General features: G+C 37.8%; 2 protein-coding genes across 2 annotated transcripts in view; one reads left to right on the forward strand and one right to left on the reverse strand.

The window, feature by feature from the left end:
* Nucleotides 1-3,657: 3,657 nt before the first annotated feature.
* LOC124156117 (vacuolar protein sorting-associated protein 28 homolog) lies at nt 3,658-8,953 on the reverse strand. Its single transcript, XM_046530449.1, has 6 exons — nt 8,804-8,953; nt 8,628-8,691; nt 8,344-8,539; nt 8,073-8,174; nt 7,793-7,990; nt 3,658-4,533 (listed from the first exon to the last, which is right to left on the reverse strand). The coding sequence occupies exons 1-6, from the start codon at nt 8,832-8,834 to the stop codon at nt 4,465-4,467; spliced, it is 660 nt and encodes a 219-aa protein (XP_046386405.1). The 5' UTR covers nt 8,835-8,953; the 3' UTR covers nt 3,658-4,464.
* A 100-nt stretch (nt 8,954-9,053) lies between these two features.
* LOC124156114 overlaps nt 9,054-14,310 on the forward strand; it is a 29,673-nt gene continuing 24,416 nt past the window's right edge. Inside the window, exons 1-6 of the mRNA XM_046530446.1 lie at nt 9,054-9,258; nt 9,521-9,651; nt 11,877-11,945; nt 12,028-12,159; nt 12,258-12,445; nt 12,586-12,760. Coding sequence (XP_046386402.1) covers nt 9,526-9,651; nt 11,877-11,945; nt 12,028-12,159; nt 12,258-12,445; nt 12,586-12,760 — 690 coding nt within the window. The 5' untranslated portion in view covers nt 9,054-9,258; nt 9,521-9,525. The remainder of the gene's footprint in view (nt 9,259-9,520; nt 9,652-11,876; nt 11,946-12,027; nt 12,160-12,257; nt 12,446-12,585; nt 12,761-14,310) is intronic.

Consider the following 14,310-nt stretch of genomic DNA (forward strand, 5'->3'; position numbering starts at 1 on the left):
TGCATAAAATTGCTGGCACACAAATCAAGCATTCCTAATTCTTGATGATATTCCATGCATTGCTGGCTATGAGATTGTTTTGCTGTAAAATAAGGATGGACTGAAGTGATACTTTTTAAAACATTCTCCTCTCAACCAGAATACAATGAAACCTCTGTTCACTGACACCTCTGACTAAAGGACAGAAATCAATAACCCAGCAGAGGAGTATGCAAGACCATAAGAATTGATCCTCTAGTACAGGGAAACTTCAGCTTACGGACATGACACCTCGTTGGGCACAATCTTTTCCTTTCATGGAATATCTATCTATCGCCATCTGACTGTCTCTCATCTGTCACCTTGGATTTCCTGACTTATCTCGTGGAACGATTACTTTATTTAAAAAAATGGTGATTGCAATAAATAGGAGAAAGAGCACAGCAAAAAGTTTGAAACCAGTGAAGATACAACACTGATCATAAGGATGGCAAGTGAAACTAAACGAAAATGTTTTGTTTCGACCCTGAGTGAAACAAAAATACGACACCTGGGTTTAGTTTCGTTCCCGCACAAAATTAAAATCACCAAGGAGTTTAGTTTCAACCCAGGATGAAACTTGACTCATGGGAGGGAAACTAAATTAATCAAAATTCCACTGCTTGTAGTTAAGTTCCGAACCCAGAACTTGAGTGGAAGGGGAAAAGAAGGAATAGTTTTGATCCATTATGTGTGAAATACATGCAGAGAGGTTGAAACATTGAGCTGAAAAATCTGATTGCCAGTTTGAATTCACTCTTCTGCTGTTTGTGGTAAAAATATGAGTGCCCCATGCATCTAATGGCAGTAGGCCAAACCTCTACTTGTGGGTAAACTTTTCTCGGGATTCCCACCGGGTTAATGTTTTAATATCGGCCAACGTTTCAAGTACCGTCTCGGCACTCATCTTTCAGCCCTGAAGATGAGTGCCGAGACGGTACTTGAAACGATGGCCGATATTAAAACATTAACCCGGTGGGAATCCCGATAAAAGTTTACCCACATTATTCACTGGGAAAGCATTAAATCATATTTCACAAACCTCTACTTCATTCAACCATACTCTGTACTCTGTGTGCGGCTCGAAACTAAACTGTTCAAAGGTGAAGCACGTGATGCCTCTGGTGCGAAACATTATGTGTTGCATTTCGTCCCGGAGGTTTAGTTTAGTTTCAACTCCAATTCCGTTTCGACCCCCAGTATAGCTCCCTGGGTTTAAATCCATTTTGTTTCTACACTTTGCTCCTGATAGCAAAACTACTGAAATTTTCCTGGTTTTGACTTTCGTTTCATTTCACTTGCCATCCCTGCATAAGAGGAATGAACAAAAGGGTGTCATGGAAATGCTAATTCCAAATTTGTGAGCACCTTGCCCAGACAATTGTAGGCCCTCAAGCCAGCAGTTGCCCCCATTTACAATGTGTACCCAGCAGTCAACAGATAAAACCACTTGTAGAGGAGAAAAAAGGGGGTTCCGGAATTAATTTTGGATATGCGAATGAAATAGTGCCACATGGAGGCCTCAGCCTTGAGGACAAAGTCACGATGGAGGCCTCTGTAAGACACACACAGGATGTCCACTGCTCTACAGTAATTGATTGCCTACGTTCCATACACAAACAATTACCAGCCACTTCTTCTGTTGGAAGTAGAACTCTATAGGATTTCAACAGATCAGTACCTCGAACCTCTCCATTTGTGCCACCTTACTGTCACTTGTGCATTGCTGACAGTTCATGATGTTTATGGTGCTAAAGGGCATCTCGATTTTACCACTTAATGCCGAAGGGTAAATGTCTTTCCTTACAAAAGTAAGAGGTGGTAAGTATGGGGAGAAGAAAAGAGTGATGGATGTTAATTACAGGTTAATTTTGGTGTGGGTAAGACTCAGCCTGCTAATATTCCAAAGCAAAAGGAGAATATTATGAAGTTGTGGACAGAAAATCATAATGAAAATGCTAAAAAAAATTATTCCTTCCAGAAAAAATTGTGTACTGTTCCTAACGAGTGGTTCATGAACGTGAGAGCGAATAATCTGCCTGTCTCCAGACACCTACAAGAAAAAGTACTCAAAGTTGCAGTGGGTGTCTTCAATCCCAACAGTATCACGTTCGCGTGGTAAAATAGGTAGTAAGAATGAGGTTTTCTTAGGGTCACCTCCAACTTCACAGACACATTTTCAAGGACCATTAATGGAAAATTCATCGCCTGATGATACGACCCGCAATGGCAGCAAAAGGTGGCTTGACAAAGCTTAATTTGCAGCTGCACCTGAAAGCCTTTCATATTAATGATCTTGCTGAGAAATCCTACGCTTCATTTTGCATGTAAGCCTCTTAGGTCTCCAGCAAGGAACTCTTATTCATGGCTAATGCTTACCAAAAGTGTCCACTGTTTAACAATTAAAAAAATCTCTGAGATTTATAGGTTTTCCAGAGGAATTTCTGTTTTCCAGGGTACTAATCACTCCTTAATACGTGTAAACATTTTTGGCTAAATATTGACTATGGGGTAGAAATGACCACAAAACTAGTTGTGGAGTCATTTTAATCCTGATTGCAACATTTTGAGCTGACAGAATCTCACCTACACACGCAAGCTATCCCAATTAGGTGAGGTTCCATGAAGCTTCAACATATTCAATGCAATTTCAACACAAAACTCATTTAAATCTCAACTAAATAAGAAAACATATATCAGCAAAATTATTTCATTTTTTGCATTGCTTTGGGTGAATCACGACAATTCCACACACCAGAACAGTTTTCACTGGATGCTTCATATGGCAAAAACAGACTTTTCTAGGACATTCACCAAATTCCCTTAGTTTTTCACGAAGACCTAAATTTACTGATAATTCAAGGTTTACCCAGTTTTCTATTTAGCAGACACCCGAAGACCTAACAGCTACGCAATTCTTACCATACAGAATTTGATGAAGAAGCACAAGTTAATAGAAAAAGTTATACTCAGAGCAGGATTTAGCCGTATTTCTCCAAACATAGTCCCCCACCCCTAATTTTGAGGCTTCAGTTTCAGGTAAAAATTTATAAATGCGTTTGAATATACATAGCCCTCCCCTTTACTTTTACCACAGGCATTTCTGGGAAAAAAGGGATTAGTATATTCAGATAAATATGGTATTTGGTGCTAGGAGTACTCTAAAATTCCAATACTAAGCCCATAAATCATGACAACATTATGAAATTATTGGCATTTTCAAGTATCCATATTAATATTACAAGGTTTTTCAGCAAGATATATGTATTAAAATCACATCTTGTATGCAGCTCAAGAATTCTAACGTCCTAACTAAAAAATAATTCTCTGATATCCAACGTATTTGAGAAGTTTGTGAAGAATTGGAATTCAAACTGGAGCTATCCTTTTCCAAGCACCAAAAACTGAGGTTTTACTGATACAAAGACCAATATAACATTAGGCAGTGCATCGAAGACTCACTGATTAAAAAAGAAAAATTCAATCAAACCTTAAGTAATTCCCCAGACATAAATCAAGATATTGATTCATTACCTTAGCATAACCTTCAAAAGTCAGCAAAATCCAACTTGTGGATTGATAAAATGAAATCAGCGTGCCTTATTTCCAACCAGAACTGCTCAAAAATGGAACAATTAATACTACTGGTATATATTTTATTCTGTTTTCAATTTTTATGAGATTTATTATCAGTTACAGAAAGAGAAGAAGTAATAAAAACAATGAGACATTATCCACTGGTATAAACTTACATATGTACTCAGACAGACAAAATGTATTTACAGTATATACATTTGCATTCATTTAAACAATTCCTTCTCAGTGATGGAAAATTAAAAGTACAATAAATGCAATAATACGTCAAGCTTTGACAATGGCTAGGGCTGAATTGAAAACAGCAACAACTGAAAGAATTCTAGGGTAGACTTTCATAACATACTGATAGAATATAAATCATTAGCAAAATAGGTGATAGACAGCAATCCTAGCCATGTGAATAGTTATCAGCATTAGAAATTATAAAATATCAATGAAATCACAAAACTGTAAAGCTCGAAGAAGGAAAAAAAGAGCAATAATTCCCTTGAGCTTAATTTTTTGAACTGGTGCTGCCCACAAAATTTTCTTAGGAATAGTAATTCTTATTTCAGAATTTTAAGCCACATTTTTGGCATAGTAGCCACATGAATACGGCATTTCATTTAATTCACCGCCAGAAGGAAATTTTCTCTATGTGATGAGCTCATATTCATGGAAACAGAAGTTCTTCGTAAGAATAAAAAAGAGAGCAAATTGCTCCGAAGATATTTGTATGTACTTATTTCATACATACTGACTGATTGAAAACATAGTATCTTTACGACCCTATTTCAGACATGAGTAACTTTCATTTCATGATGTGCAGCATCACACCTCTTACCATGCATGATTCTAAAATTTTCTTAATTAGCTCTGATGAAGTATTCGGTTGAAGGCATTGTATGAGGATTCCAAGTCAAATATTAGCTGGCGAACCTAAAGGTGAAGAAGAGCAAAGTTGTCAGGTATGTAAAAAATATGCTACTCTAAAAAAATATGATTCATCTTCTTCGAGTAAATATGTCATAGGGCACATAAATCTTTGTAAACATGCAGGCTTTGAGTAATAATATGGTCCGAGAGTGACCAAAAATAATAGGCCACAGTAAAGATGAGGAATCTCATGCAAGAATGGTGAAATTCTTAGCTTTTCAATGCTTTAATAAATTTCACAAAGTGCGTACCATAAAATCTTAGTTTTTCACAGACTGTATCAATTTAATGACAATTGCATTGCATTAATATCATAAAACTGATGTATTTAAACAACATTTTAAATCTCACCTTTTCTTAGAACACTATTTGTTCTTGGAATCCACACATAAGATTACACTCAGCCCAATATACTAGCACTTGTAAATGGTCTAAGAATGAATTTGGTGTGCAACGAAAGTTCTTAATTTTTGAGATTATGAAGCTAGGTTAAGTATTTTTTAGGTGGCAAATATAAAAAAAATTGACCACTCAACTGTGATTAATATGAAAAAAGCTAGTAAAATCTAAATTTTATCAAAACAATACATATAACACTCCATATCTGTCAACAGAAAATTTCCTTGAAAATTCATACAAATTTTACTTCATGTTTACAAACATTTTGGATGAATTTTAAGAACTTATTGTAGAAAAAAAAAGAAATAGTTAAATTCAAATTTTCTTACTAGTCAAAAATTTGTTACTGACTTATTTCCGCATAGTTTGAGACAAATAGACCCTTATAAGCTCATAAGGTGGAAAATCACAAATATCCATATCCTGGACATAGAAAAATCCACCCAGGATGGATTCAAACTGACCTCTAGCTTAGCAGGAAGGACTTGACCTTGCTACCACCAATGCTGACCAATTTCTAACACGAAACAAGACGAATTCTTCCCTCATCACCAGTGGCACTCAACTTCAGCAGAGAAATGTAGTAATTCACCAATTAACACCCCTAACTTTATATCAATGGCAAAGCAGTCTTTTACAGGGATATCATGGAATATTGCAGAAAATTATACAGTGAAATGAAGTCAAGTAGTATACATAGTAATGGAAATAAAGTGAAGTAGCACCAAATTAGCACTACTCTGTGCCGTCCGGCCAAGATGGCAAACGTACATCCACATTGCTACTCAAGTACATATTGGCAACAGGAATCAAAGTAGCTGACATCTGGTGGCCAATTTCAGAAATGAGACATGGAGGATCGGCCGGTTTGTTTACTAATGCTACAGCCTAGCGGTGTGCGAAACGGATGTGTTTTCAGCAATTTTGTGAAGCGAATACTGATGTATATGGTAAATCTCAGTTGTGAATAATGGATGAAGTAATTTTCTCCACATCTGACGTTTTGGAGTTCAATAGAGACATCAAGAGGTCCCTCGTTGAGGGCTATGAGGTGGAATGCTGTAACCTGTCATGGTTGAAGCACTGTTGGGGTATTTGGTTCTTGCAATGGGCTTTAGCATACAAACAAGCGTTATTAATGGCATGTCACACGAGATACAAGCTTTTCAGAAGAAAATTGGTGCTTCTTTTTCCGTTTTCGTGTGTATTGTTTGACGATTTTATCCACCATCATTACAAGAGATATATCATTATTAAAATCATCAAACAATATGATAGGCATCTACTCACATAAGCCATCTGTCCTCAATAATCTATTCTTCTTAAGGGAATTCGACGTCGGTGTGGTCGTGAGTGGAATTCCCCTTGCATTGGCGTTTTGACTGCTATGTGGAGTCACTCGACTCTCACCGGCTAGCGAAGATCGATGGGGAAGTGGCGAGACGGGTCGCGCGAGGGTCTCCGTGCCTCGGCCCCGGAATTTTGGCCATTTGGGCAAAGCGAATCGAGAAATCCTTTAACCCAACGAAGCACGCAGGCCTTAGAAACGTCGGGGTTTCGCACCGCATCGTATTCGGAAGAGCAGGGCCTAGTTATTGAATGAGAAAGAGACAGATGTTTTAAGGGCCGACCCGGTTTTGACGGGCCCCCGGGCGGAAGATGTCGCGGCGATCGTGGGGGGGGATCGCCTGGGAAAAGTTTGTGCGACTTTGGGAGAAATTACTTCTCTCAAGCAGACTTAGTCCCGGCAATTGGTAGGTAGTCGGCCGGGAATATTCATATAATTCTCAGTTGTCGCGATTCGAATCATTTCCCCAACCTTAACTTTCCTGGCTTATTGGATATCTGAAAATTCATTGATAGTTATTGCAAGTTTGTTCAACCTTCTTTCCGTCTGCATCTCATCCTCTGACACCTCCATACTTACGCGAACAATTTTTAAGTAGGCATTAAATGATACAATGAAGGTGTCATGCCTTCATATGTTTCTCTATGACCCATTCTTGTTTTTCTCTTAAATAAAACTAGCATGCTAGCTCACTCTTGCCCATTCTCATGACGTGCTCCCACTTCTTTCCCAAATTAGGGGTGTTGCGGAATCTATGTAGAGAGATAGCTTTTGTCTCACACTGGTCGGTGCAATCATAAACACCGCACATTTTGTTGCTCATGAACTTTTCCTCCTAAGTTTTTCATCATAATGCCATTGATATTCGGCTAAACGGTATAGTGCTGGCCGGCTAAACACGAACAAGCGTACTAATGCATCCGATCCTCCATATTCGGCCATGACTCCTAATTTAGTGCTGTCACCTGGATTCCCTTCCAGATGCAATTGTCAATAAGAACAATGACGCTTTCAATAAGAACATAAAACTCGGGTATTCGCAGGTTATCGTTCCACACAAACAAACGTACTAAAGTGGGCGATCCTCCCTATTCGGCCATGACACCTAACTTAGTGCTGCCACCTGGATTTCCTTCCATTTGCCAATAGCAAAACTGAGTATTCAGCTATGATTTTCATATTTTTCCCCAATACCTATGGAGTTTTTCCCTGACATTTCCATGACTTCCAGTTCCAATTTTCTCTACCTAGACATGATTTACTTCTCTGACCGGTATGAAATCTGAAGAAAGTTCACTGAGGGGGTAATAGTGAACTCACCTTTTCATTCAAATTTAATACCAAGAGGCTAACTATGAGCATTTTTTGTGGAATATAGATTATAATGGATTTTTAAGGGTATTAAAATGAAGCTGTAATCACCATTTACCCTACTAATTCTAATTGTATAATCGGAATGCCCATACACTTTATTCATCATTTCCGACAGAAAACATAATTAAAAATAATTCTCACCTGCGATTCCGATAGTTCATCCGAAGCATGCATAGTTGAAAGTGTGCTCAACCACGAAGCCACCTTCTCACGTCCCTCAAAGTCTGATGGAAGAATACTCAGCCTAGCCATTGTATCAGAAAGATCTCTAAGGTCAGGCTGTAGTTCATCCATAGCCTTAATTTCAAGCCGAAGCTTATCCATGATTGTAATGAAGAGCTGATAAAGACGTAAAATTATCTGTTTCAGTCAAAATGTTACCAAAAACGAAAAAAATTAAATACACGAGCTGAAAACTCACTGAAACTATATCTGCAATGCATTTGCTCGTATTCCCTTTGTCGTCTTTTATGGTGATTGGACGGTCTTCTTTAATTCTTTCCAAAGCCGCGGGGCAATCCAGCTATTGGTCGTTAAGAAAACAACAAATATTACCAACAATAATTAGGGAAACTGTGAGATAAGTATTGTAATAAAAACACAAAAACTATCGCCATCAAACACGAAATTCATTCAGGTAGTAAGTGGCATCATCATAACATGACGAAGCTTCAGTATGAAATAGAACTAACCCTATACTTCTTGACAAAGGCTTCAACAGTTGCGAATCCTTCGCCTTGAACTTGGTTGAAGGCAGCCTTATATTGTACTAAAAGCTTCGAACAAGCAGCTGTATATTCTTTGGGAGTGACGCAGTCACGAATATAGGCTTTCTCCAGATGCTGCATTGTGTTTATAACTGCATATAAATCAGCCAAGTTGTCATACCTTAAAATAACACAACACGATTATGATGAAACTTATGTTTTAGAACTGTTTTAATAACAATTTCCATATGATAATAACTCAAACTCACTTTTCTCTTTCCCTGGCGTTTCGATATAATTTAACTTCTTCATAAAGCTCGGGTCTATTCGCGTCTGTCAAAGATAAAAATATAATTGTGCAGAAAGAAGATCTTACCAAACAAGTTACAAATCACTTTATTATGCCTAATGAGGAAAAAAATATATTAAAATTTGTACCACTAACCTTGAGAAGACATGCCACTTAAGGCCGACATAAGAAAGTACACAAAAAAATCTGCCTGCGACCAGGATTTTAAAGAAAAAAGTCTCTGTAGAACGACGCAAACTTGGCTGAAATCACTCAGACGATTTCGATGTTTGCTTTGATTTTCCAAGAATTACGCACGTCGTTGATTCATTTTCTCGCCATCTCAGTACCTCAATGCTGTAAGGCGAGATGGCGTTGAATTAGATATTTACTGCCGCTAGGGGAAAACGCGCAAATGTTCAATTGCCTATCCAAGGGGATCGTGCGTTTTTCGTTGGTGATTTCTATACACTATTGTTTGGATGCATTTAAAGGATCTTGGCGGCACATGATATACTTAGTTGAAAGAGCGCGGTAATTAAATTACCTTTGACGTTATTCGCGACGTTCGTTTTTCCTGAAGCCGTGCGGCAGAAGAGGACGTAAAGCAGGTACGACATTAGTATCTTTTTTGATCCCTCTTGCCGACCTAACGTAATTTTATTACCTTGAATGGTTCTTGATGTTTTATGTGATTAATATTCATCCTTTTAAATCAGTTTCCCTTTCATAATTTCGAATTAGGTAAATATGTGAACATCATCTAGCTGTGGAGTTAGTTGAAAATTTTCTGAAGATGTCTATTTTATATTCGCATTTACCCATTCCTGTGACAACCAATTGCTCTTTATTATCTTTATGCGTCTTTTACAGTTTCAATGATGGTTATTTCAACATCAACACTGGCAGAAGTAGTGGAAGGAATTCATGAAAATTTGAAAGAATTCAATTTAGACATTAAGTACCTCATCAAATTGCATGAAATTTTCTCATCGTCACGACAGGTAAGCATTTTGAAAATCAAGTTTCTCTCTTCATCTGGAATAACTCATCCTTCAAGAGGTTCATGTAGGTTCTAAATAAGTACATGTTAGGGGTACGATTATGTCAGTTAGTACCAGTGGCGCCGACTCCATGGGGCTTGAGGGGGCCCGAGCCCCATCAAAAATTCGATATCCGTGTGAGGAAAAAATGTGTCAGGCTTTTCGATTTTCCCCGGAGTGTCCAGATATCGAGATTCGAGTTATCAGGGTTCTAGTGTTGATCATACGACTCTTCTAAAATGCTTAAAAAACTTAAAACTCACTACTTATAAAATTTCCCGGACGAGATCCCCGGTTTGGGCCCCCCCAATGTTTTTTGCAAGTCGGCGTCCCTGTTTAGTACATAGCCTGAAATTTGATTTGGGATGTGCTTGGTAAGAATATGGAATGCCTTTAAACTGACGTTTTTCAAGTAGTCAATTCACACATATGTATAGGAAAACAATACATTCCAACAATATTTATAACAAAAATTGGGTGAAATGAACTTTAGAAGTGCATTTCCTTAACCTTCCATTGGGCACATTTGCACCATAGGCCCTTAATGCTCATGGTAGCCTTAGAATTTTCTCTCACATAAAAATTTTTCACAAATTTGAAAGTTTTAACTTTTGCCTGTATTTTTTAGTTCTTTTTTTTCGAATAATTACTTATAAATGGTTCCTAAATCCAAAATAGGGCCTCAACTTTAAAATTGCTCTGGTAAGGTGTTGATTTGAGCCACATGTATATAACAAGGAAACTTTTGTGTGCTTCCCACCCGGCGGGCTCGGATTCAAATCCCGACAGGGGCAGAGAATTTTCAGAGACTGCCCGATCCCTGCTTGAGTGTTGTGTGGAGGACATTTCAAGTGCAGCACTTCATCCCTCGAATGGGACGTTAAGCCGTGGCCGCAACCTTGGCGCCTTTCATTAAGAGCAGGCTAATGCCGACGCCGGGTTTCTCTCCACCCTTCCCTCACGGTGCAAATGACCTCAGCTGTTGGTTGCCTCCTCCAAAGACCTTATGGTAGCTGTTTGTTTTGGCACGCTCTATGCAGCCTTTCACTTTTTGCACTTGTGCGGACAGATCAGCGGCATAATATGCGCAGCATAAATAAGCAAAATAATGGAATTATAAAGCAAAATAAAAGCATAATTAGCTAAATAAGTTGGCAAAATAAAACACACTGATCTTATAGAAATCACATGCTAAATTACTGTACATATAATAATACTTACCAGCCTAAAGAGCATATTTAATCGCACCTTCCTGGATCTGTCCAGGGCCGTATGATGGCGTGTGAAGGGGTCTATGCATAGCACACAAGACATAATTTAAGTGTTAGAGTACACTTATAATGATGCCCAAAACTTTAAAGGTGTACCACTGAGCCATGCTAAGAGTTTATAATGTTTTTTACACCTGTGCCTGTCAGGCACATTCCGCCTGAACTCAGCAATTCCAGTATTGCACCTGACAAAAGGTTAAAAAAACTGGAATTGAAATTAATATCTTTAAAATTGGTTTTGCGGTTGGCTTGGCACTCGTCATTGGGGAAAAGTATACCTGTCAGAAGTGGGAGTATGAGTGCACTCTTGTTGTTAAGTTTCCTACGTAACTTAGAAACTTGTTTAAGAGGTATTAACCCATATTTAAATTGGCTTTAGGAACCTACATTCAAAATTTCAGCTTTATTTGTCTTTCATTTGCATAATGCTGAAAGTTAGATTCATTATTAGTTGTTGGCAGACATGAAATTAATTACATGCATTGAAAAATGGAGTGTAGGAGGATAAATGCCCTTGGGATTGTGGTCTCTTCAGCACATGTATCATTGCTGACCAAAGGCTTTCTGAGCAACTTTTGGTGATTTATTGACCTTCAGTGGAGGTGAATTTTTTCTCATGGAAATAAATGCAAATTTTGATCACCTTCCATGCAGCAGTGTTGAAATATCCACCAATAAATTATGAAATAAATGTTCTGGATGTTCGCAGCTATACATATCAGTGTCCTGAAATGACTGTTTGGCTACAAGAAATGCTCATTGTGGCATAGTAGATTGGTCATCACCTGCCCTTGATGGTCCATACCAAAATTATTGGCTCTTTTTTTCTGTTTTGTCAACATAAATTACTATCTTTTTACAGTGCTGGGAAACTTTTTATGCATGACAAATGATTATTTTGTTTCCTTTTCCCAGGGGCCAGAAGAAGGATCAGTTTTGAAGAACATATTTGAAGTTATTGTGCACATTTATGAATCACAAGTGGTAAATGATTTCCATGATAGTGTTGCATTTGTTTGTTTCAATAAATTCCCTGGTTATGTATGTATATGCTATTTCTGCTTAGGATATCTCCGGAGACCGTGACATTCAGTGCCACTTACTTGTTGGTGAATGCTACGATTATTTATTGAATGTTTTGAAGAAAAATTCAACACAGAATAATGATTTGTGTTTGAAAGCAATAGATGTTCTCATTGTAAGTATGATGATATTTTTCTCTGGTCTTGAGCTCAAAAATCAAATATATGTCAACCATTACCTTGATTATCATCAATTCACCATTTATTTATTCAGGTAGTGACAAAAAGGCAATCTCAGTCCTTCAAAATAATATTTAAATTTGTGTCTCATGCTTTGCTTGATATAATCACCTGCACACAGATAAATATTACCGACAGGAAAGAGTTTATGAAAGCTTTAAATTTTGTTCTTGAAAACACAGAGAGAAATTTGAGGTATAAATACCGGAATGATTTAAAGCTGTAAGTATTCTATCATTATTTTTTATTCTGTGAAAGTAAATTTTTTTCTAACAGCTATATACTCTCTGAGTTCATAATGAAATGGATAAATCATTAGTATTTTGGTCCATTATGTTACCAATTATAATTTAATTCATCAGAGAAAGCTTAAGCAAGCTTTTGTACACCTGTGGAGACTACGAAACTCAAGCAAATCTGATTGAAACACTTTTCCGATATACTTCTGCAGAAGAGAGAAAAAATTTGGCCAGGAGATGGCTAAACAACAACACAGAGATTATTGCTCAACTCTTATCAATCAAAGACTTTGAACCAGTAAGTTCTCTAATATTTACTCCTTATCTATAGTAGGGGTAGACTGAAGTCATTGTTGTTCAAGGGGGGTCGGTAGGAGGTGTTCGCCGATTTCTGCCATAGCTTGGTGGTATGCAATGCCTTTCAGAGATCATGTGCTCGCTTGGAAAAGTGTCTTTCAGACATTCTCCAATCATCTTGGAACATGGGCTCTTGAGTTGGTGAAAGAAAAACTTATATACAAGAGTCACCTTAACAAAATCATCTTTAGTTGTTGCTGGCTCAACTTTACTAAAGTTCAGCATGAGAATGGGAGTAACAATGACTTTGTGATTGCCCACACAAGATTTATTAACCCAAACAGCTTCAACACTTACTATACCAATATCTTCGGTTAATCTACAAACTTTATGGGAGCAATTGTGACATAGGAATATACAAGTTCACGAGGGGGGTGAAGGGAAAGGAAGGAAGGAAAAAGTTAACAGTCGTACCCTTGACAATGGCAGAGCAAGTATCGAAACTGATTGGTTGAATAAGAAAAATATGCTCAATTTAGCATTTAGCTCTGTTAAGTGTTTAAGTTTAATTCTGAGGATGAGTCGGTTCTAAAATATTTTTGATTAGGTTCTCGATACTCAGTTTCAAGGATGAACTCTTATTATCTGGATTGATAGCAAATCAAATTTAAATGAACAACCACAAGAAGTGAATGAAAATAATTTCGCTAAAGATGTAAATTAGCAGGATGTAAATTTCAAATAAAGCTCTGTAAGAAAATTTAAGACCGTCTCCATAATTTTATTTGCCAAGTAAAACAGTTTAAATAGCAGGTTGTTGAAGAATGCATGATCGATCAGCATATGTACCACATTACATCAGGCAGCCACTGGTTCTTTCTCCATGTTTTGATTTAAAAAATTCAACATTTTACCCTATCTGGGTCTAATCTATCCTTTTTTGCATAAATATTGCCTGCAGTACTGAACAGGCTTTCACTGAAAACAGTAGTGGTTGATGCTTATTTTGAGGGGGCAGCACAGAGTATGCTCGGAGCACAGTTACATACTACATAGATAGTTAGCGTAGCATCAGGATCAATAGTGAAACTCCCCCAACTTCTGACGACATCATTTGCTAATTTGTTGTGACTTATGAGCCAGTTCAGGATCAAGGCAGGCGAAATGTCAGCTTGTTTGAAAGCAGCTGCGGCCACGGAAATGTTACAATGTTGGCGAGAGTGGCACGCTGACGAACCCTTAAATGCGCGTGTTAGCGAGCAACTCTCAGAAGTAAAAAACGTGGATGCCATGCAATGGGAAAGTAATATATGAACTTTTTAGTATTTTTCTCACTACTTGGCCTTGAATACGCTGTAGACCATTTCGACTTTGGGCACCAAATTCAAATCCTCGCTACCGTTCCGAGCCGGTTCCAAAGTACCGACTTTATGCGATTGGTTCTCGATTCCAGTTCCACAGGCCAAGAACCGGCAGTACCGAGAACCGGGTACTGGAACCGACCCATCTCTATTTAATGCATAACACTGGGGAACAGTCATTTCGTTGTCT

Source organism: Ischnura elegans, chromosome 3, assembly GCF_921293095.1.
Source record: "Ischnura elegans chromosome 3, ioIscEleg1.1, whole genome shotgun sequence".
Classification (NCBI taxonomy): Eukaryota; Metazoa; Arthropoda; class Insecta; order Odonata; family Coenagrionidae; genus Ischnura; species Ischnura elegans.

Excerpts from the sequence above, each read along its gene's own strand:
- LOC124156117 (XM_046530449.1), bottom strand. The coding sequence starts at position 8,834 with ATGTCGGCCTTAAGTGGCATGTCTTCTCAAG. Across the intron at positions 8,540-8,627 it reads AACGCCAGGGAAAGAGAAAA|GTATGACAACTTGGCTGATT; the intron begins GTGAGTTTGAGT and ends TGTTATTTTAAG. Across the intron at positions 7,991-8,072 it reads GCATTGCAGATATAGTTTCA|CTCTTCATTACAATCATGGA; the intron begins GTGAGTTTTCAG and ends CGTCTTTATCAG.